General features: G+C 65.2%; 2 protein-coding genes across 2 annotated transcripts in view; one reads left to right on the top strand and one right to left on the bottom strand.

The window, feature by feature from the left end:
* The first annotated feature begins 905 nt into the window (after window positions 1-905).
* On the top strand, window positions 906-14,064 carry SMARCC2 (SWI/SNF related, matrix associated, actin dependent regulator of chromatin subfamily c member 2). Its single transcript, XM_039715751.1, has 28 exons — window positions 906-1,219; window positions 1,357-1,476; window positions 3,982-4,067; window positions 4,359-4,440; window positions 4,538-4,630; window positions 4,714-4,783; window positions 5,128-5,197; window positions 5,281-5,356; window positions 5,437-5,568; window positions 5,650-5,765; window positions 5,849-5,973; window positions 6,062-6,121; window positions 6,201-6,238; window positions 6,445-6,575; window positions 6,665-6,736; window positions 6,818-6,931; window positions 8,296-8,449; window positions 8,566-8,658; window positions 8,923-9,045; window positions 9,850-9,912; window positions 10,549-10,807; window positions 12,034-12,195; window positions 12,564-12,628; window positions 12,704-12,833; window positions 12,920-13,086; window positions 13,173-13,307; window positions 13,389-13,507; window positions 14,031-14,064. Exons 1-28 carry the CDS (start codon window positions 1,109-1,111, stop codon window positions 14,062-14,064), a joined length of 3,000 nt encoding a protein of 999 aa, XP_039571685.1. The 5' UTR covers window positions 906-1,108.
* Window positions 14,065-14,609: 545 nt separating this feature from the next.
* The window catches only part of LOC120505362 (collagen alpha-1(III) chain-like), a 6,708-nt gene continuing 4,715 nt past the window's right edge, over window positions 14,610-16,602 (bottom strand). Inside the window, exons 5-6 of the mRNA XM_039715750.1 lie at window positions 15,361-15,438; window positions 14,610-14,839 (exon numbers count right to left, since the gene is read on the bottom strand). Of these exons, the coding sequence (XP_039571684.1) occupies window positions 14,811-14,839; window positions 15,361-15,438 (107 nt within the window). The 3' untranslated portion in view covers window positions 14,610-14,810. The remainder of the gene's footprint in view (window positions 14,840-15,360; window positions 15,439-16,602) is intronic.

The following is a 16,602-nucleotide window of genomic DNA, read 5'->3' as shown; positions in this document are numbered from 1 at the left end:
GCTCGGTGCTCGGCCTGGTGCTCAGTGCCTGGTGCTCGGTGCCCGGTGCTCGTTATCCGGTGCCCGGTGCGCGGTGCTCAATGCCCAGTTTGGTGCTCAAGGCCCGGTGCCCAGTGCTCGGTGCCCGGTTTGGTGCTCAGTGCCCGGTGCTCGGTGCCCGGTGCCGTTCCGGCGCTCCCTCCGGGGCTCATCCCTTTCCACCCCCGCCTTCCCCCGTTCCAGGCTGCTCCAAGCCCCGTCCAGCCCGGCCTGCAACACCTCCAGGGATGGGGCAGCTCTGGGGAAGCCATTCCTCACCTTCTCCAGGAGGAATTCCCTCCCAATACCCCGTCTAGACCCAATCTCCTGCGATTTGAACCCATTTCTCTCTTGTCGCGCTTGCGGGCGGCGGGGCCGGGAACGGCGCCCGGGGGCAGCGGGACCCACAACGGGCGGTGGAGCGGGAGCTCGGGGCCCGGAACGGGGCTCGGGGCCGGGAACGGCGCCCGGGGCACAGCGGGAACGGCGGGAACGGGACCGGCAGGAGGCGGTGGCGGGCGCGGCGGGCGGTACAACGGGGGCGGCGGGGCCGGGAGCAGCGATCGGGGTCGTGAACAACGATCGGGGTCGTGAACAACGATCGGGGGTGGCGGTGCGGGAGCGGGAACATCGACCGGCACCGGCGACACCGGGGCGGGAGCGGGAACACTGACCGGCACCGGTAACACCGGGGCGGGAGCGGGAACACTGACCGGCCCCGGTAACACCGGGGCGGGAGCGGGAACATCGACCGGCCCCGGTAACACCGGGCGGGAGCGGGAACATCGACCGGCACCGGCGACACCGGGGCGGGAGCGGCGCAGGCGGCGGCGCGGGAGCGGCACCGCCAGGGGGCGGCAGCGGGGGCGGCGGGAGCGGCGGTGCGGGAACGGGAGCGCACCAAAGGGGGCGGCGGGGCCGTAAAAGCGGCCGGGGCCGGTGACGGCCACCGGGAGCGGGGACAGCCAGCGGGAGCGGGGACACCGGGATCGGGAACAGCCAGCGGGAGCGGGGACAGCGGGAGGGGGACGGCGGGAGCGGGGACACGAGCGGCGGCGGTGGCGGCGCGGGGCCGGCAGGGCCGCTCAAGATGGCGGTGCGGAAGAAGGACGGCGGCCCCAACGTCAAGTACTACGAGGCCTCGGACACCGTCAGCCAGTTCGACAACGTGCGGCTCTGGCTCGGCAAGAACTACAAGAAGGTAGGTCCGCGGAGCCCGCGCGGCCGCCGCCGCCCGCCCCGCCGGGCCCGGCCTGTCACGGCGCCGTCGCCGCCGCCATCGCGCCCCCCCCTCCCCTCAGCGGCCCCGGCGGCCGCGCTGAGCCCCCGGCCCCGCAGTACATCCAGGCCGAGCCCCCCACCAACAAGTCGCTGTCGAGCCTGGTGGTGCAGCTGCTGCAGTTCCAGGAGGAGGTGTTCGGCAAGCACGTCAGCAACGCGCCCCTCACCAAGCTGCCGGTGAGAGCCGCGGGGGGACACCGGGGGACGCGGGGACACCGCGGGCGGGACCCCTCGGGGCGTGTGGGGGACACGGGGACAAGGCTCTGAGCGGGGACAGTGCCCCAGAGGTGCAGGGATTGTCCCTCGTGGTTCTGGGTGAGGTGGGGAAGAGCCTGGAAGAATGGGGGACAAAGCCCAGATTGAGGAGAGCACCCCAAAGACGTGGGGACAGCAGCTCACAGGGCTGGGGACAATGGCCCTGATGAGCAGGGACAAGGCTCTGAGCGGGGACAGTGTCCCAAAGGTGTCCCTCGTGGCCCTGGGATTGCTGAGGAAGAGCCTGGAAGAATGGGGGACAAAGCCCAGATTGAGGAGAGCACCCCAAAGACGTGGGGACAGCAGCTCACAGGGCTGGGGACATGGCCCTGGTGGGCTCAGAGCAGGGATGGTGTCCCAGAGGTGTGGGGATGGCCCTGGGATGGGGTCCTGGAGATCCAGGGAGGAGCCCCAAAGAAGAGAGGACAAAGCCCAGATTAGGGACAGCACCCCGATATCCAGGGAAGGCGTCCCAGTACTCAGGATGTCCCCTCAATGCCCAGGGACAGAGCCTAAAGACCTGGGGACAGGGCCCTGCTGGCTGGGGACAGGACCCTGAGCAGGGACAGAGCTCAAAGACCTGGGGACAGCACCCCAGTGCCCAGGGACAGAGCCCCAGGGATTTGGGGACATGGCCCTGATGACCCTGGGACAAGGCCCCAGTGACCCACGGGCAGCACCCCAAAAACCTGGGGACAAAGCTCAGTGGGAACGAGGCCCCAGAGCCCCCAAAAAAGGCCCCAAAGAACAGGGGACAGTGCCCTGAGTGGGGACAGCACCCCAATAGCCAGGGACAGCATGTGAGCACTCAGGAACGGAACCCCAGAACTTGGGGACAGCACCCAGGGACAAGGTCCCAGTGAGGTGGGGACAAGGCCTGAATGGGGACAGCTTCCCAAAAATGCAGGACCAGCACCCCAAAACCGTGGGGCAGAGCCCCAGTGCAAAGGGGACAAGGACAGCGATGACCAGGGACAGGGTCCTGAGCAGGGACAGTGCCCCAGAGACAGGGGGACAGCCCTGGGGACATGTCCCTAATGTCCCCAAAGACCTGGGGACAGCCCCAGTGAATTGGGGACACGACCCTGAGCAGGGACAGCGCCCAGAGCCTCAGGGATGTGGCCCTGGTGACACCATTTAGCAGTTGGGTGGCTCGGGGACAGCAGCTGACCATGGACAGCAGCCAGTGACAGTGCCCTGGTCAGGGACATGGCCTGGGACAGTGACAGGGACCCTGGGACACCATCCTGCTGGGAACTGTCCCCAAGGACCAGGGGACAATGTCCCCACACAGGGACAGAGCACGGCAGGGACAGCGCCCTGCCAGGAGCAGTGTCCCAAAAGGGGACACCCCAAATCTGGGACAGGGCCTCAGCCAGGGGACACTGTCCCAAAGACCCCAGGACAACCCCAAAGGACCTGGGGACAGTGTCCCCACACAGGGACAGAGCACAGCAGGGACAGAATGCCAAGGGGACACTGCCCCAGGGTCCCCAGGACAGCCCCCAAGGACCTGGGGACAGTGTCCCCACACAGGGACAGGTCCCCAACTGGGGACAGTGCTACAACACTGCAGGGACCCCATCCCAGCTTGGGGACAGAGTCCCAAGGAGGTGGCACCTGGGAGAGGGGATGGGACCCAAAAAAGGGGATGGCACCCCAATGAGGGGACGTCACCCTGACAAGGAAATGTCACCTTGACAAGGGGGTGGCACCCTGAGATGGGGATGTCACCCACAGATGGGGATGTCACCCACAGATAGGGATGGGACAACTGGACAAGGGGATGTCACCCTAGGGAGGGGATGGCACCCTGTGAGAGGGTGACACCCACACGTGGGGATGTCACTCAGAGATGGGGATGTCGCCTAAACATGGGGATGGCACCCCAGCAAGGGGATGTCACCCAGACATGGGGAAGTCACCCAGAAAATAGGATGTCAAGGAAATATGGAGATGGCACACCAACAAGGGGATGGCACCCTGGCAAGGGGATGGCACCCTGGCAAGGGGATGGCACTTAGGCATGGGGATGTCACCTAAACATGGGGATGTCATCCAGACATGGGGATGTCACCTAAACATGGGGATGTCACCTAAACATGGGGATGGCACCCCAAAAAGGAGATGGCTGCCTAACAAGGGGACATCACCCAGAGAAGGGGATGTCACCTAAACATGGGGATGTCATCCAGACATGGGGATGTCACCTAAACATGGGGATGTCATCCAGACATGGGGATGTCACCTAAACATGGGGATGGCACCCCAAAAAGGAGATGGCTGCCTAACAAGGGGACATCACCCAGAGAAGGGGATGTCACTCAGAGATGGGCATGTCACCCCAACAAGGGGACGTCCCCCCGAGGAGGAGATGTCCCCCAGCAGGGCCCTGTCCCTGTCCCCCTGACCCCTCTCCCGTTGCAGATCAAATGCTTCCTGGATTTCAAGGCGGGGGGAGCCCTGTGCCACATCCTGGCAGCCGCCTATAAATTCAAGAGCGACCAAGGATGGTGAGCACCCACCTGCACCCCTCGGGCTGGGGGTCCTGGGGGGGTCCCCGGGGCGGGCAGGGGTGGGGGTCCCCTCCAGGGGTGGCCTCGGGTGGGGGTGCCCGGGGTGGGGCGGTTGTGGGGCTGTCACCCCCAGAGCAAACAGGCGCTGGGACGTGTCCCCCCTCTGTCACTGTGCACCCTGATGGGGTCCAGACACGTGTCCCACTCGCCCCCCTCCCCAAATTCGGGGTGCTGACGAGGAGACCTGAGCTGTGGCTTTCATGAGAGTCGCTCTTTTCTTCCAATAAGGCGGCGTTTCGATTTCCAGAATCCCTCGCGCATGGACCGCAATGTGGAGATGTTCATGACCATCGAGAAATCCCTGGTGCAGGTAAGAGCCCACAGCCCCCACCCCGGGACCCCCTCCCCACCGTGTTTCCCCCCTCCTCAATTCACAGCTCTGCTCTTCTCCTTCTCTTTCTCCTCAGAACAACTGCCTGGCTCGGCCCAACATCTTCCTGCACCAGGAGATCGAGCCCAAACTGCTGGGGAAGCTCAAGGACATCGTCAAGAGGCACCAGGTGGGTGGCAGTGCCAGGGTGGGGGGCACAGCGGGGGGCTCATCCCGGTATTTAACCCTGGGTTCATGCCCTGGCTGTCACAGGGCACCGTGACCGAGGACAAGAGCAACGCGTCCCACATCGTCTGCCCCGTGCCCGGGAACCTGGAGGAAGGTGGGGGCAGGAGGGGCTTTTTGGGGGGTCTCAGGGGGCTCCAGGGGGGCAGAGGAAGGTGGGTGCAGGGGGGGAGTCTGGGGGGGTCACAGGGGGCTCTGGGGAGTTATGGGGGGCTCCAGGAGGGGCAGAGGAAGGTGGGTGCAGGAGGGGCTTTTTGGGGGGCCATGGGGGGCTGGAAGATCCAGAGGAAGGTGGGTGCAGGAGGGGGTTTTGGGGGATCCCTGGGGGTGGGGGAGTTTGAGGGGGCTCCGGGGGGTGCAGGAGGGGGGTTTTGGGGGGCACAGAGGGCTGCAGGATCCCGAGGATCCGTGCCCAGCCCAGCCTGTCCGTGTGTCCTGCAGAGGAGTGGGTCCGGCCCGTCATGAAGCGTGACAAGCAGGTGCTGCTGCACTGGGGGTACTACCCCGACAGGTGAGAGGGGGATGAAGATTTCGGGGACCCCCTCTGTCCCCCCAAATCCCTGTGGGTGCCACTCTAACCCTATCCCCCCCCAGCTATGACACCTGGATCCCGGCCAGCGAGATCGAGGCGTCCGTGGAGGATCCCCCGACACCGGAGAAGCCCCGGAAGGTACAGGGGAGACCCCCGGGTTTGGGGGGCACCTGGAGCCCCCCTCCTTGGCCTGACCCAGCCACTCTCCTGCCCGGCAGGTCCACGCCAAGTGGATCCTGGACACGGACACCTTCAACGAGTGGATGAACGAGGAGGATTACGAGGTGACGGACGAGAAGAGCCCCGTCACCCGCAGGAAGAAGATCTCGGCCAAGACACTGACAGACGAGGTCAGAGCCAGCTCAGAGCCCCTCGGGGAGGGGTCCTGGGGGTCTCACCCTGCTCAGCTGGACCCCCGTGCTGCCCCCCAGGTGAACAGCCCCGACTCGGACCGGCGGGACAAGAAGGGGGGTAACTACAAGAAGAGGAAGCGCTCGCCCTCGCCCTCGCCCACCCCTGAGGCCAAGAAGAAGAATGCGAAGAAGGGGTGAGCTGGGGGGTTTGGGGGCTCTGGGGGTGGGGCAGTTCAGCCCTGGGGTCAGTAGTGATGGGGGTTCTCTCCCTTGGCAGACCCTCCACCCCCTATAACAAATCCAAGCGCGGGCACCGCGAGGAGGAGCAGGAGGACCTGACCAAGGACATGGACGAGCCCTCGCCCGTCCCCAACGTGGAGGAGGTGACCCTGCCCAAAACAGGTCAGTGTGGGGGGCAGCAGCCACCCTCTGGGGTCCCCACAGTGTGGGAGGGGTCCTCGGGGTGCTCAGCACCACTTTGCCCCCGCAGTGAACACCAAGAAGGACTCGGAGTCGGCGCCCGTCAAGGGGGGCACCATGACAGACCTGGGTGAGTCTGAGGAGCCACAGCAGAGCCCCGGGACCCCCGGCCTGGCAGTGCCCAAACCCACCCCTGTCCTCCCTTCCAGATGAGCAGGAAGATGAGAGCATGGAGACGGCTGGCAAGGTGAGCCCAGGGAAGGTGTTCTTGATGATCACCTGGTTCTCTCTCATTCCTTGTCCCACTTTTGGGTACAAAAACGCGCTTTTCTGCCCTTCCCCTCACCCCTGAGGCTGCAGCCGGGGCCCTTGGTCTCATCCTGCTGTGGGTGAGGATGATGAAGGGCGCTGAAGGGGGTCTCTTTGCCCATGGGGTGCTGCTGTGTGGGGCAGGACGAGGAGGAGAACGGCACCGGCAGCAAAGGGGAGCAGGCCAAGAACCCTGACCTGCACGAGGACAACGTGACAGAGCAGACCCACCACATCATCATCCCCAGCTACGCCGCCTGGTTCGACTACAACAGGTACAGCCGGGGGGCTCCCGAGCTGCCCTTCATCCCCTGAGGATGAGGAGGCTGCTCCCAGAGCCCTCCCCGAGCCTCTCCTCCCGCAGCGTCCACGCCATCGAGCGCCGCGCCCTGCCCGAGTTCTTCAACGGCAAAAACAAATCCAAGACCCCCGAAATGTGAGGCCAAACCCCCTGTCCGTGCCTGCCCGCAGCCCCCCGGGGCCATGCCCGGCGCTGAGCCCCCCGTGCCCCCCACAGATACCTGGCATACCGGAACTTCATGATCGACACGTACCGGCTGAACCCGCAGGAGTACCTGACCTCCACAGCCTGCCGGCGCAACCTGGCCGGGGACGTCTGTGCCATCATGCGGTGGGTCTGGCACGGGGCTGGGGTGGCACCTGTGTGCTGGCAGGGAGCCCGTGATCCTGGTGTTTGGGGGTTGGATTGGCACCTGTGGGCTGGCAGGGGCCCCGCGATCCTGGTGTTTGGGGGTTGGATTGGCACCCTGGTGCTGCCAGGCAGCCCGTGATCCTGGTGTTTGGGGGTTGGATTGGCACCCTGGTGCTGCCAGGCAGCCCGTGATCCTGGTGTTTGGGGGTTGGATTGGCACCTGTGGGCTGGCAGGGGTCTGGTGCTCCTGGGGGGTTGGATTGGCACCCCAATCCTGACAGGGGCTGGTGCTGGTGGGGCTGAGGGTCAGTGTGGCACCCTGGTGCTGCCAGGGGCCCTGTGATCCTGGTGTTTGGGGGTTGGATTGGCACCCCAGTCCTGACAGGGGGCTGGTGCTTGTGGAGGGTCAGTGTGGCACCCTGGTGGTGCCAGGGGTCTGGTGCTCATTGTGTTTGGGGGTTGGATTGGCACCCCAATCCTGACAGGGGCTGGTGCTGGTGGGGCTGAGGGTCAGTGTGGCACCCTGGTGCTGCCAGGGGTCAGTGTGGTGCCCTGGTGGTGCCAGGGGTCAGCTTGTCACAGTGCTGAGTGGTCAGTGTGGCACCCCAGGGCTGGCAGGGGGATGACTTTGGCACCATGATGGGGTGGCAGGAGTCTAGAGCCAATGCTGTTGCGGGGTCCACACCACAGGGGTGGCACCCTGCCACTGGTGGCTGTCCAATTCCAGTGGCACAGGGGTGGTCAGTGTCACCCTGGCACTCATGGGTGTCCAATTCCAGTGGTCATGGCGTGGTCAGTGTCACCCTGGCACTGGTGGCTGTCCAATTCCAGTGGTCATGGGGTGGTCAGTGTCACCCTGGCACTGGGACAGGGGAGTGGTCAGTGTCACCCTAGCACTGGTAGGGGTCCAGTGCCATGTCACAGGGGTGGTCATTGTCACCCTGGCACTGATGGTTGCCCAGTCCTGTGGCACAGGGGTGCTCATTGTCACCCTGGCACTGGTGGCTGTCCAGTCCCGTGGCACAGGGGTGCTCAGTGTCACACCACACTGCCTGTGCCATGGCACAGGGGCGATCAGCGTCACCCTGGCACTGATGGCTGTCCAATACCAGTGGCACAGGGGTGCTCAGTGTCACACCCCACTGGTCTGGCAGGCTCTGACCCCAGTGCCAGTGGCACAGGGGGTGCTCAGTGTCACACCACACTGCCCGTGCCATGGCACAGGGGCGATCAGTGTCACCCTGGCACTGATGGCTGTCCAATACCAGTGGCACAGGGGGTGCTCAGTGTCACACCACGCTGCCCGTGCCGCTCCGGCGGGCTCTGACCCCCTCTCCCCGCAGGGTCCACGCCTTCCTGGAGCAGTGGGGTCTCATCAACTACCAGGTGGACGCCGAGAGCCGGCCCACCCCCATGGGCCCCCCGCCCACCTCGCACTTCCACGTGCTGGCCGACACGCCCTCGGGGCTGGTGCCGCTGCAGCCCAAGACGCCCCAGGTGGGTGCCGGGGGCGCCCAGCCGCGACCCCCCCCTGCCGCCCCCCGGTCCCCGCGGGGGCCGGGCGCGGGGTGGGGCGGGGGGTGGGGGATGCACAGCTTCGATCCGTGCCTCAGGGCCGGCAGAGCGACGGCGACGCCAAGACGGGCCGCAAGAGCAAAGAGATGGAGGAGCTGGTCAGCGAGACGGTGAAGGGCAAGCCGGAGCTGGTAGGCGGCTCCTTGGGGTCCGTGCCCCGCGCCGCTGGCCGAGGAAGGCTCCTTCCCTCCTCCCCCTCGCATGCCGCCCTGCCCCGGGGGAGCAGGGACGCGGGGGGGACACCGTGATGGGGACACCGTGATGGGGACACCGTGATGGGGACACCGTGATGATGGGGACACCGTGATGATGCTCTGGGATCACAGGGAGGAGGGGACACGGCGATGTCCCACCCCGCGGGCCCGGCCCAGCGTGTCCCCTGTCCCCCCCTGCAGCAGCCCAGCTCGGCCTCGCAGCAGATGCTGAACTTCCCGGACAAGGGCAAGGAGAAGCCGGCGGACATGCAGAACTTCGGGCTCCGCACCGACATGTACACCAAGAAGAACGTCCCCTCCAAGGTGGGCACCCCCCGGGCCCCGCCCCGGGATAGGGGATGTGGGGACATGAGGGAGTGTGGGGACAGCAGGGGATGTGGGGATAGCAGGGGGTGTGGGGACAGGGAAATGGGGACAGGATATGGGAACAGGAGGTGTGGGGATAGAGGATTTGGGAACAGGGGGTATGGGAACAGGGGATGTGGGGACAGGGAAATGGGGACAGGGGATGTGGGGACAGGAGGGGATGTGGGGATCCAAGGGGATGTGGGGACAGGAGGCATGGGGACAAGGAAATGGGGGTGTGGGGACAGGGAAATGGAGACAGGGGATGTGGGGACAAAAGGGGATGTGGGGACCCAAGGGGATATGGGGAGAGTGGATGGGACAGGGAAATAGGGACAGGGGATGTGGGGACAAGGAATTGGGGACAGGGCATGTGGGGACCCAAGGAAATGTGAGGACAGGGGGCATGGGGACAAGGAAATGGGGATGTGGGGACAGGGGATATGGGGACAAGGAAATGGGGCCAGGGGATATGGGGCCAGGGGATGTGGGGCCAGGGCTGCCTGACCTGTGACCCGCCCCGCAGGCCCTGGAGATGTACAAGGACGACTGGAACAAGGTGTCGGAGCACGTGGGCAGCCGCACGCAGGACGAGTGCATCCTGCACTTCCTGCGCCTGCCCATCGAGGATCCCTACCTGGAGGACTCGGAGGCCTCGCTGGGGCCCCTGGCCTACCAGCCCATCCCCTTCAGCCAGTCGGGCAACCCCGTCATGAGCACCGTGGCCTTCCCCCTCACCCCCCATGTCCCCCCTCCCCGCAGAGCAAAGCGGCCGCCAGCGCCACGCGGGAGTGGACGGAGCAGGAGACGCTGCTGCTGCTGGAGGTGAGGGGACAGCAGGGGACAGCAGGGGACAGGGGACAGCAGGGGGTGTGGGGACAGCAGGGGACAGGGGACATGGGGACCCAAGGAGATGTGGGGATAGGGGATGTGGGGACATGAGGGAGTGTGGGGACAGCAGGGGATGTGGGGATAGCAGGGGGTGTGGGGACAGGGAAATGGGGACAGGATATGGGAACAGGAGGTGTGGGGATAGAGGATTTGGGAACAGGGGGTATGGGAACAGGGGATGTGGGGACAGGGAAATGGGGACAGGGGATGTGGGGACAGGAGGGGATGTGGGGATCCAAGGGGATGTGGGGACAGGAGGCATGGGGACAAGGAAATGGGGGTGTGGGGACAGGGAAATGGAGACAGGGGATGTGGGGACAAAAGGGGATGTGGGGACCCAAGGGGATATGGGGAGAGTGGATGGGACAGGGAAATAGGGACAGGGGATGTGGGGACAAGGAATTGGGGACAGGGCATGTGGGGACCCAAGGAAATGTGAGGACAGGGGGCATGGGGACAAGGAAATGGGGATGTGGGGACAGGGGATATGGGGACAAGGAAATGGGGCCAGGGGATATGGGGCCAGGGGATGTGGGGCCAGGGCTGCCTGACCTGTGACCCGCCCCGCAGGCCCTGGAGATGTACAAGGACGACTGGAACAAGGTGTCGGAGCACGTGGGCAGCCGCACGCAGGACGAGTGCATCCTGCACTTCCTGCGCCTGCCCATTGAGGATCCCTACCTGGAGGACTCGGAGGCCTCGCTGGGGCCCCTGGCCTACCAGCCCATCCCCTTCAGCCAGTCGGGCAACCCCGTCATGAGCACCGTGGCCTTCCTGGCCTCCGTGGTGGACCCGCGCGTGGCCTCGGCCGCCGCCAAGTCGGCTCTGGGTAGGGCAGGGTGGGGGGGGAGAGGGGTACAGGGACGTGGGGAGAGGGGTCAGGGATGTGGGGAGAGGGGACAGGGATGTGGGGAGAGGGGTCAGGGATTGAGGGGATGGGGGAGAGGGGTCAGGGATTGAGGGGATGGGGGAGAGGGGTACAGGGATGTGGGGAGTGGGGACAGGGATGTGGGGAGAGGCTGAGTCCTGCAGGGAGAGGGGACAGGGATGTTGGAGAGGGGACAGGGATGTGGGGATGTTGGGAAAGGGGATGGGGAGTGTGGGGAGAGGGCTCAGGGATGTGGGGAGAGGGTGCGTCCTACATGGAGAGGAGGGACTGTGGGGAGGGGGGAGAGGGGTACAGGGATGTGGGGAGAGGGGTCAGGGACTGTGGGGAGGGGGGAGAGGGGTACAGGGATGTGGGGAGAGGGGTCAGGGACTGTGGGGAGAGGGGTACAGGGATGTGGGGATGAGGGAGAGGGGTCAGGGACTGTGGGGATGTGGGAGAGGGGACAGGGATGTGGGGAGAGGGTGAGTTCTATAGGAAGAGGAATGAATCCTATAGGGAGAGGGGACAGGGATGTGGGGATGTGGGGAGAGGGTGAGTCCTACATGGAGAGGGCACAGGGACTGTGGAGGGGTGGGGTGAGTCCTATGGGATGATGAATATGGGGTGAGGGATGAGCCTTATAGGGGTTCCTATAGGGGAATGGGACAGCGAGAAGGGCTGAGCCCTACAGGATGCCCTACAGGGTAATGAGATCATCCTGTAGGAGATGGTGTGAGGAATTTGGGGTGAGGGGGGATGAGCCCTATAGGGGTTCCTATAGGGGAATGGGATAGGGAGAAGGGCTGAGCCCTACAGGATGCCCTACAGGGTAATGGGATCATCCTGTAGGAGATGGGATGAGGAATTTGGGGTGAGGGATGATGAGCCCTACAGGGTAATGGGGAGGCTGTGACAGGGAGAAGGGCTGAGCCCTTCAGGATGTCCTACAGGGGTGAGCCTGACGGGGAGAGGGATGAGGAACACGGGGAGACCCCCAAATCCCGTGGAGATTCCTCTGGGGACACACAACAACTCCCAGAGGGTGGGAAGGACCCTCCAGAACATTCCATGGCCATTCCAGCCCAGAGGGGCCGGGCCGAGCCCCCCACGGGACGTGCGGGGCTGGGGGTCTCGGGCTTGGCCCTGGGGGTCCCCCTGGGGGTCCCACTGAGGAATCCCGCCCGCAGAGGAGTTCTCCAAGATGAAGGAGGAGGTGCCCACGGCGCTGGTGGAGGCCCACGTGCGCAAGGTGGAGGAGGCGGCCAAGGTGACGGGCAAGGCCGACCCCGCCTTCGGGCTGGAGAGCAGCGGCATCGCCGGCACCGCCTCGGACGAGCCCGAGCGCATCGGTCAGAGGGGCGGGGGCCGGGCTGGGGGCTGGGGGCGCCGGGAATGGGGGTCTTGGGGCTTGGGGGTGCCGGGCTGGGGAAGAGGGTCTGGGGGGGGGATAAAACCAAGGGCTGAGCCGCCAGGGGTCTGGGCAGAGGGTCTGGGGGGGTGGAACCGGGGTCTGAGCTGCTGGGGGGCTGGGAAGGGGCTCAGGGCGGGTGGAACTGGGGGATGGCACCGAGGGCTGAGCTGCCAGGGGACCGGGCAGGGGGTCTGGGGGCCCTGGGGGGTGATATCACAGGGGGCTGAGCTGCCAGGGGACTGGGCAGGGGGTCTGGGGTGTCTAGGGGGGTGGCACCAGGGTCTGAGCCCGGGTTTGTGTCCCCAGAGGAGAGCGGGGCCGAGGAGGCGCGGGCGGAGGCGCAGCCGGCCGAGGAGAAGAAGGAGGCGAAGGTAAAAGGGGTCTGGGGGTGTGGGGGGACAAACGGGGCAGAATTTGGGTGCCCACGGGGGCTGGTCCTTCCCCAGGAACCCCGGGATGGCACCGCCGAGGAGGAGGCCAAGGAGAAACCCGGGGAAACCCCCAAGAAGGAGGAGGAGAAGGGCAAGGAGGCGGAGGGCGAGAAGGAGCCCGACAAGGGTGACGGTGACAGCACCGGTGAGCAGGGACCCTGAGGGGACAGCCGGGGCTGGGGGGGGACACTGAGCCCCCCAGCACTGCTCACACAGCCCCACCAACCACAGGAGAGCCCGAGAAGGAGAAGGAGGTGAAGGAAGGGCCGGATGAGGCGCCCAAGGAGCCCCCAGAGCCCGAGGCCGAGCGCAAGGCCAAGGTGGAGCGGGACATCGGCGAGGGCAACCTGTCCACGGCCGCCGCCGCCGCGCTGGCCGCCGCTGCCGTCAAGGCCAAGGTGAGGCCCGGGCCCGGGGCTGGGCGTGCAGCAGGGCAGGGACACGCCAGGTGTCACTTGTCACCCGTGCCGTCCTCGCCCGGCAGCACCTGGCGGCCGTGGAGGAGCGCAAGATCAAATCCCTGGTGGCGCTGCTGGTGGAGACGCAGATGAAGAAGCTGGAGATCAAACTGCGGCACTTCGAGGAGCTGGAGACCATCATGGACCGCGAGCGCGAGGCCGTGAGTGCCCGCAGGGTGTCACCTGCCTGTCCCCACCCCTCACACCCCCCTGCTGACCCCTCCTCGGTTTATCCCTCCCAGCTGGAATACCAGCGGCAGCAGCTGCTGGCCGACCGCCAGGCGTTCCACATGGAGCAGCTGAAGTACGCCGAGATGCGCGCCCGGCAGCAGCACTTCCAGCACCTGCAGGGGGTCTCAGGGTTGGGGTCTGTCACTGGTGCTGTCCCTGCTGCCAAGGGCTGGGGGAATGGGTGGGGGTCTCAGGGGTGCTCTCCCCATTTCCCCAGCCCCAAGGGGTGCCTGGACAAGGGCAGGGGTCTCACAGTCCCCTCTCCCCCCAGCCCTGAGGGGTGTCCGGACACGGGCGGGGGTCTCACGGTGCTCTGCCCACACTGAGGGGTGCCCAGATAAGGGCAGGGGGTCTCAGGGTGCCCTTTCCCCATAAGGGCGGGGGTGTCACGGTCGCGGGGTCTCAGGGTTGGGGTCTGTCACTGGTGCTGTCCCTGCTGCCAAGGGCTGGGGGAATGGGTGGGGGTCTCAGGGGTGCTCTCCCCATTTCCCCAGCCCCAAGGGGTGCCTGGACAAGGGCAGGGGTCTCACAGTCCCCTCTCCCCCCAGCCCTGAGGGGTGTCCGGACACGGGCGGGGGTCTCACGGTGCTCTGCCCACACTGAGGGGTGCCCAGATAAGGGCAGGGGGTCTCAGGGTGCCCTTTCCCCATAAGGGCGGGGGTCTCACAGGCGCTCTCCCCGCACTGAGGGGTGCCCGGACACGGGCGGGGGTCTCACGGCGCTCTCCCCGCAGCCCCGGTGCCGTTCCCCGGGCAGCAGCCGCCGCCGGGGCCGTCGCAGAGCCTGGCGGGCTCGCTGGCCGGCGGCAGCAGCGGCAGCAGCAGCCCCGCAAGGCTCCTCCAAGGACCCTCCCCACCCCTCCCCGCCTTCCTCCTCCTCTTCGTCCAGCTTTGGTATTTTTTTATGATTATCCCGGATTTTATTTAAGTGTTGGTCTCCCGGGGGGGCCGCGCTGCTGCTCCCCCCGGTTATTTATGAGACTGCTCCGATCCCACCTGGCACATGGGCATTCCCCTCCCCTCGCCCTCCCCTCCCAGCTCCTCCTCTTCCTCCTCCTCATCATCATCATCATCCCTTTTTTGGTTTTGTTTTGTTTTTTGGTTTTTGTTTTGTTGTTTTCTGTTCGTTTCTTTTTTTAAAAAACCAATAAAAAGAAAAATTCCGAGTCCCCGGGGCGGGAAGAAGAGGCCTGGTGGTGCTGGGTGTGTCTGGAAGTGGGGGCACACACACGGGGGGGGCACAGCGCCCATTCTGAGCCTTTATTTGATGCTGTGGAGCAATAATTCAATAATTTAGCCGGTGGGGCTGAGGGGGGGGCTCGGGGGGGGCTTTGGGGAGGTGGCGGCGACAGAAAAATGAGGGAAAAGGCACAAAATCGAGTGAGGAGGGGGTAGAAAATGAGGGGAGGGGGGCACAATGATGGGGAGGGGTCTTCATCCGCTCAGCACCATCCGGACCAGCTCTGTGGAGAGAAAAGGGGGGGAAAAAAAATGAGGAGGGGTCTGCTGGCCCACCCACCCCAAATCCCGGAGAGAGGCAGGAAAAACCAAAAGTGAAAACGGCTGAAGAGCGCAGGGAGGACCCTGCAGCCCCCTCCCCAAATCCAGCCCTGGCACGCAGGGGGGGCTCCATGCAGAGGGGCATGCGGGGGCGGGGGGCTGCACCGAGGGGCAAGAGCAGCACCAGCACCAGGCAGCCTTTTTTTTTTTTTTTTTGTTTTTTTTCCTTAAAAAAAAAAAACACAGGGAGGGAAAAAAAAAAAAAAAGAAAAAAAAGAAGGAATGAAATAAAAAAAAAAGAAAAAAATGAAGTAATTTGAGGAGGGGGCGGGGGGAGGCGTTACCCCTGCGGCGTCACCCTGACAAGATGTGTCTCACAAAGGCTGGGGGGAAGGAACGAGACATGACGGTCAGGGAGGGAGTGGGGCTGTGGGTGACCCCCCCCGGGACCCCCCCGGATCCCCCCGGGACCCCCGGGCCTCACCTTCGTAGTTGATGCAGCCGTTGCTGTCCTCGTGGCCGGCCACCAGCTGCTCCACCTCCTCCTCGGTCATCTTCTCACCTGGGGGACAGCGGGGTCACCCTGGGGGCCTGGGGGGGACACAGCCTGGGGGGTCTGCAGGGGGGGAGCTCGGGGCTTGGGGGGCTTCAAGGCTCGGATTGGAGGCAGCAGGACACGCCTGGAAGCGGCTGTGGGACCCCCAGGGTGCCCAGAACCCCCCCCAGATCGGAATTTGGGACCCCCAGGGTGCCCAGAACATCCCTGGCAGCACCTTTGGGACCCCCAGGGTGCCCAGAACATCCCTGGCAGCACCTCTGGGATCCCTGGCAGCACCTTTGGGACCCTCAGGGTGCCCAGAACCCCCCCCAGCAGCACCTTTGGGACCCTCAGGGTGCCCAGAACATCCCTGGCAGCACCTCTGGGATCCCTGGCAGCACCTTTGGGACCCTCAGGGTGCCCAGAACATCCCTGGCAGCACCTTTGGGACCCCCAGGGTGCCCAAGACCCCCCCTAGCAGCACCTCTGGGACCCCTGGCAGCACCTTTGGGACCCCTGAGGTACTTCCAGAACCCTCAGGGTGCCCAGAACCCCCCCTGGAAGCAGCTGCGGGACCCCCAGGTCAGCACTTCAGAGACCCCCAAAACCCCCAAATCAGCACCTCAGGGACCCCCAATATCCCAAAACCCCCCATGTCAGCACATCACGGACCTGCAATATCCCAAAATCCCCCATCTCAGCACCTCAGGGACCCCCAGCACGCCAGAACTCCCCAAATCAGCACCTCAGGGACCCCATCTTAGCACCTCATGGACCCCAAACACCCCAAAATCCCCCATGCCACCATCTCTGGGACCCCCAACACCCCAAAATCCCCCATCTCAGCACCTCAGGGACCCCCAGCACGCCAGAACTCCCCAAATCAGCACCTCAGGGACCCCATCTTAGCACCTCAGGGACCCCAATACCCCAAAATCCCCCATCTCAGCACCTCAGGGACCCCTAAATCAGCACCTCCAGGACCCTCAACACCCCAGAATTCCCCAAATCAGCACCTCAGGGACCCCCAAATCCCCCATCTCAGCACCTCAGGGATCCCCAACACCCAAAACCCCCAAGTCAGCACCTCATGGACCCCCAATATTCCAGAACCCCCCATGCCAGCACCTCAGGGACCCCCACCTCAGCACCTCAGGCACCCCCAACCGCACCCAAACCCCCACGGCA

Source organism: Passer montanus, unplaced genomic scaffold (genome assembly GCF_014805655.1).
Source record: "Passer montanus isolate IOZ18808 unplaced genomic scaffold, ASM1480565v1 scaffold348, whole genome shotgun sequence".
In the NCBI taxonomy this organism is placed as follows: domain Eukaryota; kingdom Metazoa; phylum Chordata; class Aves; order Passeriformes; family Passeridae; genus Passer; species Passer montanus.
This window is presented reverse-complemented; position numbering and strand designations above follow the sequence as displayed.